This window comes from Centruroides sculpturatus, unplaced genomic scaffold (assembly GCF_000671375.1).
Source record: "Centruroides sculpturatus isolate CEXI.00-Female unplaced genomic scaffold, Cexi_2.0 scaffold29, whole genome shotgun sequence".
NCBI classification, from domain to species: domain Eukaryota; kingdom Metazoa; phylum Arthropoda; class Arachnida; order Scorpiones; family Buthidae; genus Centruroides; species Centruroides sculpturatus.
In genome coordinates this window covers 1,138,501-1,152,263 of record NW_019384296.1, presented here as the reverse complement: position 1 = coordinate 1,152,263, position 13,763 = coordinate 1,138,501, and the positions used below count along the sequence as shown (strand labels likewise).

The 13,763-nt window shown below is 27.7% G+C and overlaps 1 protein-coding gene across 1 annotated transcript in view; it reads right to left on the bottom strand.

Moving 5' to 3' along the window:
* LOC111622166 (cation-independent mannose-6-phosphate receptor-like) overlaps positions 1-9,062 on the bottom strand; it is a 21,370-nt gene extending 12,308 nt beyond the window's left edge. The window contains exons 1-2 of the mRNA XM_023364540.1: positions 9,009-9,062; positions 6,904-6,991 (exon numbers count right to left, since the gene is read on the bottom strand). Coding sequence (XP_023220308.1) covers positions 6,904-6,991; positions 9,009-9,062 — 142 coding nt within the window. The remainder of the gene's footprint in view (positions 1-6,903; positions 6,992-9,008) is intronic.
* Positions 9,063-13,763: the final 4,701 nt, after the last annotated feature.

Genomic DNA, 13,763 nt, shown 5'->3' with positions numbered 1-13,763 from the left:
ATATATTATAGAATAAATAATTTTCAGGGTAAAAAATCCTACAATATAATAAAATGTAATCATAAAACAAAAAAGTGCAGAGTAAATAAACACAAATTTACAATGCACTGTAAACACGGTGATACCTTAAATTCTCTCTTCTGACTGAAATGACTCCCTTGAGGGTCACAAAAGAAGCCACAAATTTTAGAATGATAGAGATGTTCTTAGAAAGAAAACATGTCAAAGCGTTATTTTTATTTCTCTTTGGTTTTTATGCTCCTTATCAGGTTGAAAACATGCTTTGTTTTATTTACAAAAACATATATAAATAATACTCCTGATGTTTAAATTTTTCCCATTAAATTTTTACAATTGTTTTAGATACATTTGTCAGCTTTATAAATAATATTAATACTTTCAAGTGATAAATTATTAATGTTAAATCAAATAATCTAACATTCAAAATTGTTTATTTTTAAATTAATATTATTTGATTTAATATTAATGATTTATTTATAGCACTGTTAAATAATTAATTAATATTTATAATTAGTTAAGTTATATTAATATGTCATAATTAATTTTTGAAATTACAGTATAATTAATTAAAAAGTTTTATTTCTCGTCAACAGATGGAAGCACTTAAAATACAGCTGAAATTAATTAATGTCGTTTGTAAATTTAAATTTTTTTTTTTTTAATGAAGTCAATAATTATTATTTACATGTTTGAGCATCTAAATAAAAATAAATAAAAATTTAATTTTTATTACTATAATTATTAAAAATTCTAATTGTCACGTAAATAACGCTGAAACTCTTTTCAAATTATTTCTCTTAACTCTTTATTTATTTTCTTATTAAAAAATAAAATAAAATACATTTTATTTCTAAAATATAACTAACAGTAAATACTTTTTTCTTCCGGCAAAAAAAAAAAAAAAAAAAAAAANTTAAAAATTAAATGAAATTTTTAGATAACAGATGGCGACACTATCTATAAAGTAAAATTTTTTTTACATTTTTATTAAAAAAATGGTATATTTTAACTTTTAAATTATCGTCAATAAATAATATATAATCGATTATTAATATCTTATTAATATTAATATATATTAAGATCAAGATAGATGAGTATAAATTCATTTCCGGTTCAATAACCTTTTTCAGTTGTTGACTCAAATATGGCGACCTAGATTGTTGTTTTTCCTTTCGTTTCCTGTTTTCAGAATATATATAATATATATATATATATACTGTATTTGAACATAATTAAAATTAACGACGTTTTCCATAAAACTCTTATTATTAAATAAATATTAATTCACTTTTATGATTTATGAATAATAAAAAATTTCATTAATCACGCGATATTTACTTATAATAAATATTGTTAAAAAATAAACTTATGATAATTAATTTATTTACACATTTAAACTATATTAATCAATTAATGCAATGTAGATGTATTATCTACATACAGAGATAGTGATAATTCTATCTTAAATTATCAAAATTTATAAATTATTTTGCTTTAAAATAAAATTTTAATTATTTAAAGAATTTTATTATTATTATTGGCAAATGTATCATACAAATTTTTCTTATATTTGTCATAATGTGACAAACCGAAGAAATATTACAATAATATTTTATCTAAATTTATAGAATTGTTGCCTAGAAACTATATTAGAGCTGTTAAACATATATTATTATAAACTTAGTACCATAAATTATGTAAATATATCGATTTATAAAGTTTAAGAATAATATAAAATCTTGGTTTTAATGGCAAATATCATAATAGAAGCTCAGTTCTATACTTTTATTATTATTATTATTATAATTCACCCTTAATCTATTAATTCTCTTATTCACAAGCAAGAATTACAGAAGTTAACCAATAAACATTTACGTACTAAATGTATAGTGAATGGGGTAATTGGTTAACTTTTGCTTGTGAATACGTCCATAAGTAAATTATCATTTACACTCTCAATCTAATTTTAAGACGAAATAAAAGGCAGTCTTAAGTAGTTAAATATATATTTAAGTCTTTGAAAAGTCATAAATTACAACTTTAATGAATATAATTAAGTTATAAAAACTTAATTGATAATCTAAATACACTTAATATATGGAATTTTTAAATATATTAAGCGTTTATACATTGAAGTTAAATGAATTCGGCTTCTAATAAAATTAATTATAATCAGTATTTAATAATTAAAATTAATTAGTGTTTAATTTATTTAAATATCAGCCTTTGTTTATATACTGGTCTATATACAATGGATAACAATATAGTAATATATCAGGAGAATTTTATACAATATATAATAAATTTAATTATATAAGATAATATATAAACTATCTGTTCTAAGATATAATACACAGCACAGAGTACTGAATGTTACGCTATTGTATTAATTACGTACAGTACAAAGTAGTGAATTAAACAGTATGGTTTGTCATGCAACTCTTCGGTAACAAAGAAAATGAATCATTCTATTATCCTATATACACCCCTATTCCCTAAAACGATTATCTGCATACACACTTACCATACCTGCGTTATCTAATATACAACCTCTATGTTTATAAAACAAAGAATAATTTAAAATTAATTGCATTGATTGGCTATGAGAACGATGGATATTTAGAGAAAATATTATAGAATGTAAAAATTTAAAAAATAAAAAAATTAACTAAATTATAGAAGGTAAAATATTAATAGAACCACGCTGTAACGATAAGGGAGCGCTGCCATTATTATTATAGTGTTTGCCTACGATGTATTTTACGTTATAAAAACGTCCGTTATAACTTTATGCATAAGAAAGGTTTCACGTTAGAAGTTTATTTTATAAAAATTGAGAAACCAATCATATTTAATCCTTTATTAACGTCATTGTTAGATAGGCCCACATAAGAACGAATTGGTGTTTGTAGGCCATATTGTTTTTTGCTACGGATGTTTATAAGCCTAGTTATAACGTCCGATAAATATAACGTAAAATACGTCATGTGTAATATAATCGGAACAATAATCATTTTCATCTCAAACGACAATAAACACGAAAGTAATTAAGAAAGTATCTAATAAATATGTAACTAACGACAAAGCATGTCGGCACTTCCGATTTGCGACAGTACGATGTTAGACATATATAATTGGCAGAATATAGATCACGTGTAGTAGATGAAACTCTAATTTTGATTGGCTAGATGTGACATTTTTTGTTATATATACTTTACTGTACATAAAAAGGAATAAGCATAGAAATATCTATACTGTATCTATATCTAGAAAATGTGAAGGTTATATGATTTAAATAATCAAGGTTTTGCTTTCGGTGGATTCGGCCATGCTCACAATGGTGATGAGGAACGAGAATTTAGTTAGTTTGATACGGTAAGGCAACACAACAAATGGACAATCTTCCAAGGGACTTTTTCTGAAATACTGGCCCATATTTAGGTGTTAGACACACGAAGAAATTCAAAATAAATAATTTAAAAGAAAAAACATTTATGCTAAGAATATTTTTTAATCAGGAAATCTTTTAAGAATTTATTTTATTTAAGAATAATCAGCAGATTAATAAGCTGATATCCTACATTTTTATATAAATCACTACATAAGTAGGTAAAGGGAATTAAATTTTTTCAAATAATTTTGACTTAGTATAATAAAAAACATAGTAGTTTTGTACAGAATTTTTTTAAAGATTCTTAATTAATAATATTTAATAGTTTAATAACACAGCATCGTTCCTTAAAGTATATAATGCTATTTTTATACTTTTCAATTACTATTCAACCTCCTATAACACTTTATTACATACCCACCTCCAAAATTAACGCATATACTCGATCAACTTTAATGGTATTATGAAATAATACACAACACGGAAAACATTGTTGTCATTTGGCATAAAAAAAAACTATCTGTAGCTTAATTTCCTACCTATTTAAACAACAATATTAGTTGACTTGAAGTATTGTAACAATATTTTGCTTATCCATCCATTTACCCACCCATATCTGGAAAATTTTGCCTTTATATAACTTTTCATTGCTAATAATTAAGTGGAGTTTTGACGTGTTTATAATGTAAGTGATATCAACAGCTGTAATTTATGGAAATTAGTATTAAATATTCTTGGCTTCTTTGCCAACAATGATTGTTTTGCAACTTGAAAAAGTTTCTAGAATTATTTTAAGGTCACATTTCTCAATTCTTGTTTTTAATCACTATAGTGGTATGATTTAGTTGGTATGTTCGTCCTATATTATTTCTAAATAAATAATTGAAAATTTAATACGTGTACATTTATTATTTTATTACAANGGAAGAAATGAATCGTGAGTCATGATAATTAATTAAATTTTCTCTGTTAAAACATTTTCCTGCTTACATTAAAATTGCATTATCTAACATACTTTTGCACTCGAAGATATAATAGAAAGTGATTTTTAAATGTAATTTATATCTTCTCGGTTGTAGTAGTAAAACAATATGTATACCAATTAATAAAAAATATTTAAATTTATAGATAAATATATTATTAAATTATATTTAATTAACTATTATTAATAATTCCAAGAAACAAATCAAATATAAACAATAGCAAGGAAAACTTCTTGCGAAATTGTAATAAAAAATTATCACTTATTACTTGGTCGTAATGCTGTTCTAATAAGACAACAAATTCATTAACTGTATTACTTTATCATCTTTTCTTCGATATATTTTTGATTTAATATCAAGTAAAAATCAATATTATTAATACTTGATCCTAAATTCATCTAGTATATTATAGATATTTGTAGAATACCATTATTAATTTAAAGGTATTCAAGGTAAAGGTCAGTTCCTAATTCGGAGAATGTTCCTATGACGTCAACAGAGCGAATTTGACGTCATTCCACGACGAAAAGAACACCACCTGCCTATTCGCGTCAAGGTCGTCTTAACTTTACCATTGCGGTGAAAATATGCGAGGGGAGTATTTGACCAATCACATAGCTTTAGGTTAATTTCCTATGTTAACATAACCTGATAAATGGTAAGTATTTTATAAATATTGGAATACGCAAATTACAGGGCCACCGAGAACTTCTATGAGGCCCCTTTTGCCATTTTTTTTAAACAAATAAAATGTGTATAATGTTTCTTTATTAATAAAAAGCAGTTTTAAAGATTTATTTTGTTAGTAAAAATAACATTAATTTATAAGGATAGGAGCCGTAGACCCATATAAGCCCTAAGTTTTCTCCGGACTAGAGGAAAAAAATCCCCATTTAATTATTCAAATCACGCTAGAGAATGATAAACTTTTGTACCAAATAACTAGGCCTTACCCAGGGACGGATTTACATGTAAGCTATGTAAGCTGTAAGTTAGGGCCTCGAGTTCCAAGGGGCCTCTACAAAAAGACAAAATTACGAAGACGATTAATACTCTTCTTTTTATGCTTGATTTCTAAATTTGTAAAGGGTTGGTAACGGGCCTCACACGGTGTTTACCAGTGGGCGATGAGTAAATCTAGGGATTGAAAACAAGTGGGCGGAAAAGAGCGCTGGAGGCAGGGTACCGATAACGAGAGAGTGGTCATACGGATAGCTGCCGCCATGTCTTTTCCAAACTGCTTATTTAGCCGCAGCCACATACTTAATTGAGAAAACGGAAATAATCTACCGGTAGCACTTATTTAAAATTTGATTTTATTTTACAAACTTCAAAATCGCTATAATTATATCATTACAAAAATAAATACAGTATTTTTAAAAAGATGCACTGGATCAGCAATAAACTCAATTGTTTCTTCAGAACGATAAGGATGTGGGATATAATATACACATTTACTGTTTTTCACTTTTCCACTAAAAAATGCCAAAGGCTTTCCACATTGCCTGATTTATAGATCCATATCAGATGTTATAGCATTGATAGTTAAAACCACATCTTCACTATATTTAATTATATCAAGAGCAATATTTTTTAAAACAGAACCATTTGTTGAGTTGCTAGTATAAAAGTATGTAACAGTCTGTTTCCACTTTGTAAATATACCACTTAACCTAAAGACTAGTGAATGAGTAGCCAAGCCTGTAAGATTTTGTAATGTTACCACTCCATAATATGTATTAGTACTTGTGTCATAATCAGTGTGCTTGGAGTTAGTGATGTTTCATCCAAAATTAAAACACATTGCTTTCTTTTATCTATTTCCATATCATCCATCAACTTTTTTATTAAAAAATCAAGTATTTTGTGCACTATTCAACTTTGAAATTTTAAGTTTTCCAGTCGTCTACGTAAGGTTCTTAAAGATGAATAAGGCAGATTGCATTTGAGTAAGCTGTCGTAACCTTTTGAACCACAGCTAAATCTCAATCCTATTGCTGTACATATTGTTTCATTTGACCATTTTTTTTAAACACATTGATTTTCGATGAATGCATTCTAGTTGATTCTCTTTAAATACGTTTTGTACAGCAGTCTTAACTTTCTTGTCATTTTGGCAATCTTTAAATGTTTGTATTCTATTCCCAACTAATCTTTTATTAAGATTGATTAATTTAAAGTGTAATTTAGAAATTATTTTATCCTTTTTCAATATTATTCTTTTTAACTTATCGATTATTTTATCTTTCTCTTTACATTTCTCAGAACTGAAATCTTCATTGAATATTGAAGAATTATGTTGAAAATTATCTGTTGCTGGTTCATAACTTGATGCTCGTTCAACAGAACTTGCATCATCTTTTGAAATTTTACAGACTTTTGAAAGAAGTGGGTTTCTTTACTGGTTGAGCCTTTCTAGATTAATTGATGGTGTATAAGAAAATATGGAGGGACAGATTATGCTTCAAATTTCTAGTTCTCTTTTCACTTTTGTTTCCCAAAGTTTACCACGTGCAGGATCTTTCGGAAAAACTTTCATCAAAAATCCTTTCTCGCTACGATTTGTACAGCCGAAAGCGAAACATCCAGTCACACTCTAAGAATTATTAAAGTGTAAAATAAATTAAACTAAACTGCTTACTTAACTGACAAATGTCAGCATGTAACAACTCCTGTAAAACTCAAAAACTTATACTGTTTATTTCTATTAATATTATGTCATTAACCGAAATATTGTCTATATATTCTTAATATCACTAACCTTTGATTAATTTTCATTTGTTTGCAAACAAGGAACGTGTGGAGAACAATGTACGGTAAGGACAAAAAGTGTGAGGTTCATAGAAAAGTTTTTCTAGGAATATTTTCAAGCCTTTCTCATACGAAAATGGGTTAGGGGCATGAAATACTGTTGGAAACGTTGGGTATAAAAGGAGGCCATGGTTCGAAAAATTTGTGAGTCACTGATCTAGCCTAAAGGTTTAATCCATGAAGTTCTACTGATAGCATTTTATTTGATGACCGTCAGTAAATTGCATAAAAACAATTCGCATTAAGTCTGGAAAACCATTCATGGGGAGTGCAATAAGGACTGCTATTATGTAATTTGGGTTACTTGATGCTTCATAAGAATAAACATCAACTCAAATTCTAAAAAGATTTACGAGAATTGAGTTTTTAATTGATTGAGTGGATTCAGATTGACCTGGCCATACACTTTCATGCAAACCTGGCCTAGTTTGGTGTTTTTATCCTCTTTCCGCCCTGTGGGAACTAAGAGGGCCTCTTTTTAGCAAGCCCATTATGGCTTCGGCCAGGCTCACAATAGGGCGGTCGGGTGGAGCCACTTCCCGAAAAATTTGTGGGGATTTTTTTTGACCCAGAGCGGTAGGCTGCCACCTTAACTGCTAGATCATCCGGCCGTCAGCCTAGCTTGGTTTAACAGACAGTGTATAGAATCATGAAAGCCGCGCCGAAAAGACAGACGGATACAAAAAAAATTTCGTATTCAAGAACTGTTTATAAGTTAACTTCAAAATTAAAAAATCTTATAGAACAAGTCAATCCGCGATTTTATCGTAACTTACAAATTTTCCCTGTATTTAAGCAATTGTTGGAATAAATTAATCGATGATATTAATTCTCTTTATACATCAATTTATTTTCTTTCAAATTAAATGCAACTTACCTAGGACAAACATTGCTCTTATTTGGTTGTATTGTATATCAAATGAGTTTAAGTGATTAAAAATTGTCTTGCTTTATAAACATTTCAGTTAATTAGTTCTTTTAACAGAAAGGTAATCAGGTTTAAATGTACATTTGGTCAGGTTAATTGCATAACAATTAACCTGACCAAATTGCTGGCCGATCTGCTTTCATACTTATTTCCCATATACTAAGAAAACAAGCTTTGTGGCCAAATTTACACTATTTAAAATGAAAATTGAACTGATTTATTGCAAGAATGTGCATGCTGAATGTATAGACGATTTAAATTGATCGTTAAACACTTGAATGCCCAGGTTTTACCTCAATCACCTAATGTTTTTCAGAATTTTGTACTCCAAATAAACAGCAAAATAGTTTTCAACAATGAAAAGTAATTAACTTATTTATAGAGTTTTGGTGTTGTGGAGTGAGTCAGAGAGGTGATAAACTGTTTTTGAGTTTTGTTTTTTAATGTAGTGTTATAATAATGTATAAATGTAGATATTTATTACCGTATACAATCAAATTAGTTCGTATTAAATGTTAAAATGTCTCCGAAAGAAACTTGAAACGAAAAATGACGAAAAGTTTATAAACTATTTTATATAAAAATTTAGAATTGAATAGAATTTAGAAGTTAAGTACATATTCGTTTTATTTATGTCCACCAATGGCCGAAGTGATAAAATCAACGAGTAATGGTAGTTTGATCGTGGGTTTCCGCTTGATCCATAGAAGTTTTCCTGATTTTCTTCATGTATGTAACGAACCGTATTTGCTAATACTTAAATAGGGAACAGTTCGAATAGAAAGTCCCTCTTGGTAGATTGCCCGCATGTTACCATATCCCGACCATCCAGTTTTTTAATACTTTTTTAATATAATCTCCGCCTGTTTTTCACCTGATCCGTACTGCAGCGCCTCTTAAGTCTTGTTTCCATATGATCAGATTCCATTTTCTTTCATTATTTGTTTTAGTTTTACTTCCATCACATCATAATATCTCGATTGTAGCACGTAATCTCCTATTATGATCGATAACAATCTTATATGTTTTGTCTATTTCATTATAGAGAAAAGAATACTTCCGGACCTTTTCTACAGACGATCTAATTCTTCGCTTTGTTTCGTTCTTTTTGAATAGTCTGATGTTAGCTCATGTGTTTTTCTATCGATCGAAGCATAACGGAAGATCCAAGGAAAACGGAAAAGTTGAAGTATTTTCTAATCTGTTTCCATCGAATTTTGGTAATGGAAGTAGAAAATGACATTAGTTTTCCGTTTCTGTTTTCTGTTTCTGGTGATGTGAAACCACTTTTACTCACTAAAGGAACCGCCTTTAATGAATAAAAGTGCTCTAGGCAAAATTATGCACTGCTCTTCAACCAGGGTACCTAGTCTCGAGTTGTGTGAGTAACAACACGAATGGGTTGAGAGTGGCACATGTCATAAGCTCGTTCAGTGATTGGTCTCAATTTAAATTTTTGTATTTTTAAATTCCACAAAAATCTAATAGTGTTTAATTAAGAAAAGCCAATTACTTTCATTTGTCCAATGTATAGACTACCCAAGACAGCTATTTAAAACTAATCAATTAACAAATATATTAAGAATATTTTATAATAGAAGTGCCCTTTAGATATTTTGTAACTGTAAATGTAAATACGTACAGAGAAAAACATGGGTGTCCGAGTCGGAAGAACAGGAGGACAACTGCCTCCCAAATTCAGTCAAAACAGTGGAGAAAATTCGAATGAGACAAGACAAAAACATCATACAGAGATAGCAGAAAATTATTAGTGATGGAAAATTAAAAATTGGTACTTGTTCTGTAACATTTCGGGCAAGTTAAAGTCTCTCTGCTCTTAACCAAAATATTCCATACCGTATGTAGAGAAATAACCTAACATTAACTTCTACCCATTTCATAGTTAACAATTGAAAGATCTTCGAATGATGGTATACTATACATAAACTAAATAATGTAAATAAAGGTTAATATCTTAATTCTCTTTAACTTTAAAATTGAGATAGGCCTATTTAAAGTACGCAATTTTAGATTGTAATTTATCTTATCTTATCACAACACACCTTTCTTGTGTAACAAGAAAGGTGTGTTGTGATAAGATAATAATTGTTGAGCACATTATGTTGTAATTTATCTCTATAGTACTGCGATTAACTCAAAAAATCTGATTTAGAATCTAAGGGTGTTATATTTTTAACATAATTATGAATTTTGCTTTGTTTTCTTTCCTTTTAATTAAAATTTCCATTACGTTTCGCCAGACCAACTTAAAATCACAAATACACTTTTCTTCGGTGAAGTTACTGTCAAATAAAAATATAGGAGTTAACAGTGGCGCACTCAGAGGGGTAACAAGGGGCCCTGGCACCCCAAAAGTAAAAGGAAAAGAAACACTAGTAAATTTTCTAAAAATATTTTTTCAATTAAAATTTAATTTTTTATTTATATTATATCGTGTCTTATATTTCTATATTACTTATGAATTAGAGTCAACGTATGTGCGAATTTTATTGAATTCGCATTAAAAAAACACTGGCTCCCTCCCCAAGATTAAATCCGAAGTGGTCATTATCCGTAAATTTTAAGTAACTAGAAGACGTTACTAAATAGTAAATCCTCCCTTTTGGTATGCACTAACAAATCGTTCCTTAAAATGAGAAATTGTGTCGTCAACAGGAAAACGTAAGCAAACTAAATTCACTGTATTTAGGAACGTCCCCTAACCGCTGTAGTTACTAACTAATTCGGATTCTGTGGTATTCTGCAGATCATCGAAGGTTAAATGTTGAAATCTTGCATCTCATCAAATATTTTACTTTTTGAAATAATCAGAATCATATAATATCTAATAATATACTTGATTTTCTTTTCTAATATATAATATTGTTTTCCTCTAAGAAACTTGCTTCTACTCGAATATTTCGTTATTGAGTAAATAAATCAGTATAACATTATTATAATAGTTATCATTCCCTCATTAAAACACTCGATGAAACACATTCTCATAGAAAATATACAATATATAATCAAAACATAGTAGCATCACGTATTAGAAGTGTAAGTAGTTAAATATGAATAGACCTACTGCAGCTTTTATTATTCACGATGTGACTATAACTTCTTATATACGTCTATTAAGGATTCTTATCATGATTTTTTTTTTTTTGCTTCAACCACACAATACACTCTTAAATAAGCTAATCAAACGTATGAATGACGAGTCCCAATTTATCAATTTTATAAGGAAAATCATTAACTTCTTTACATCTTACAAGTTTCATTGCTATTGAGAACTGAATTTTGTACAATTAATAAGTATAGCCTACGGAAAGAAATTCTTATTTTATGAATATTAACGTGTTATTTAACATTAATTAAATAAAATTAAAAATATTATTCATCGAATAAAATTAATCTCACTTAGCAACTTTATGATACAAGGAAAATAAACTTTTCTACAGTATATATAAAGTTTTTATTTCTTTATTATTATTATTTTGCATATGTATGACTTAGAAAAACAGTTAGAATATTTAAATGCTTATATTTTTGTAAATATGATGTCATAGAACATAAGGCCAGGAACACACATGCGTAAAATTCGGCGTAAAAGCTAGCATAAAACAGAAAGCGTAAAAAATTTTCTGAAGTTTTAACTGAAACATAACTGAAAAAAGAGTAGAGCATATGTCTTATTTTTACGCGCGCAAAATTTTTATGCCAAAATTCCTCCAATAAAGAGAAGTCTTTTTGTGACGTGAAAGTAAACAGATGATTTTTATTCTAATAATGGCGGCAATGTACGTAGGTTGGCCCTACAATTGTGACGGTCTCCAAGAAACGAAAAATAAATGAAATAGATTGGATCCTTTCGACCATATCAGTGTCTTTATGACAAAAAAACTGACATGTATAAAGACACTGTTTTTAAACAAAGTTTATGGACGGCCATAGATGCTAAATTTCAAATAAAGATAGGTTTTGTAGAATCGATATATAGTATTTAGATCACACGTTATTTCAATTCGGAATACAAGTCTATTAATTTAAATTTTCTAAATTATAGCANAGCAAAACTTAACCTACAAACACGAATTTTCAATATGATTTTATTAATTTAAATATAATTTCTATATATTAGTCTACAAACATATACACGTAGACGATACTAATGATCAATATACAATACTTGCCATAAATAAAATAGAATAAACGGGAAAAGAATGATTTCGATAATACAAATTATTTTCATATACGAAACTGGTTACTGATTCATAGAAAAATTTAAACTAATGTTATTTTTCTCAAAAATCTTATCATTGGTACAACACTTAAAAACCGTAAAAAAATAATCGAAGGATAATAGGATAATTAAAAGTGTATATAACTTTACTGAATATTATACGATTAATTCAGGCACATCTCTTACTAATTAATTGCTAGAAATAGATATTTCATAATTTTAAAATGGAGTAAATATTTAAAAAAAACAATTATTTTATTTATATTTCAATAAAAATAAATTGAAAAGTGAAAATAAAATATCAACCAAGGGTGAAAATTTTTCGTAGTTCTTTTTTCCTTATATCAAAATATTTTTCCTGTATTGTTAAAAAGCAAATAACAGTGTAGACGTTACGAAATAATATATGGATTCTATATACTGTACGTGCTATAAAGTAGTAAAAATACATTTTTTTTTTTCATATTATCATAAACAATAAGTGATAATCATTTATATATCTAAGCTTTCATAAGCAATTTTAATAAATCAAAATGTTCTTCCGTTCGTTTAAAATGATATATTGATAGTTAACTGCAAATCAATTGTGTTCTCTGTAATTATTATAGAAAAGATCAAGATATAAATTTAATTTCTCTGATACTGTATACTTGTCCTACAGTAAACTTATCTTTACGTTAATTTATAATTTTGATTTGTTTATATTATTCTAAAAATGAGAATGAAATCTTAATACAAAATACTTAAAACTCTTAAAACAATATTGGTCAAGGAAGTGTCATGGCATATAGTGCCATGGCCTAGTTTTACATCATCACATAAATATATAAAAAGAGAATATAAAAAAATTTTTAAAATAGATATTAAGAAACTTTGAGTTCTAAACAAAGTACAATAGTGTACTTTGTTAAAGATCAAAAACAAATTTCGTACGTCAGAAAAATTAATTTTTATAAGAGATAAAAATTTTATTTCACTTTTTAGTGAAATGACCTTATTGATTAATATTTTACGGGGTTATTGTATTTGCGGGTAAAGAGAAATCGGGTCACCTGATTTTTGTTATTTTCTCTTGAAATATAAAGATATGTTAAAGAAATAAAATATATATTAATACATTATCATAAATTTGATATTGTTTTAAATAATCTTTATTGTATATAATCGCCATGTTTATTTTTTATACAGTAGAACCTCGAAAACTCGGCCTAATGTGGACCGAAGGGTGGCCGAGTTTGTGAAAATGCCGGGTTAACGGGAATGGGGTTAAAAAAAATAAGTACGAGTGTTTCCTCAGAAAATACTGTACTGTACTTGTATGTATTGTTTACTTGAGAATATAACAGAGAATAAACTGCCCAAATACCCTTAAACAAAGGAAAAGTA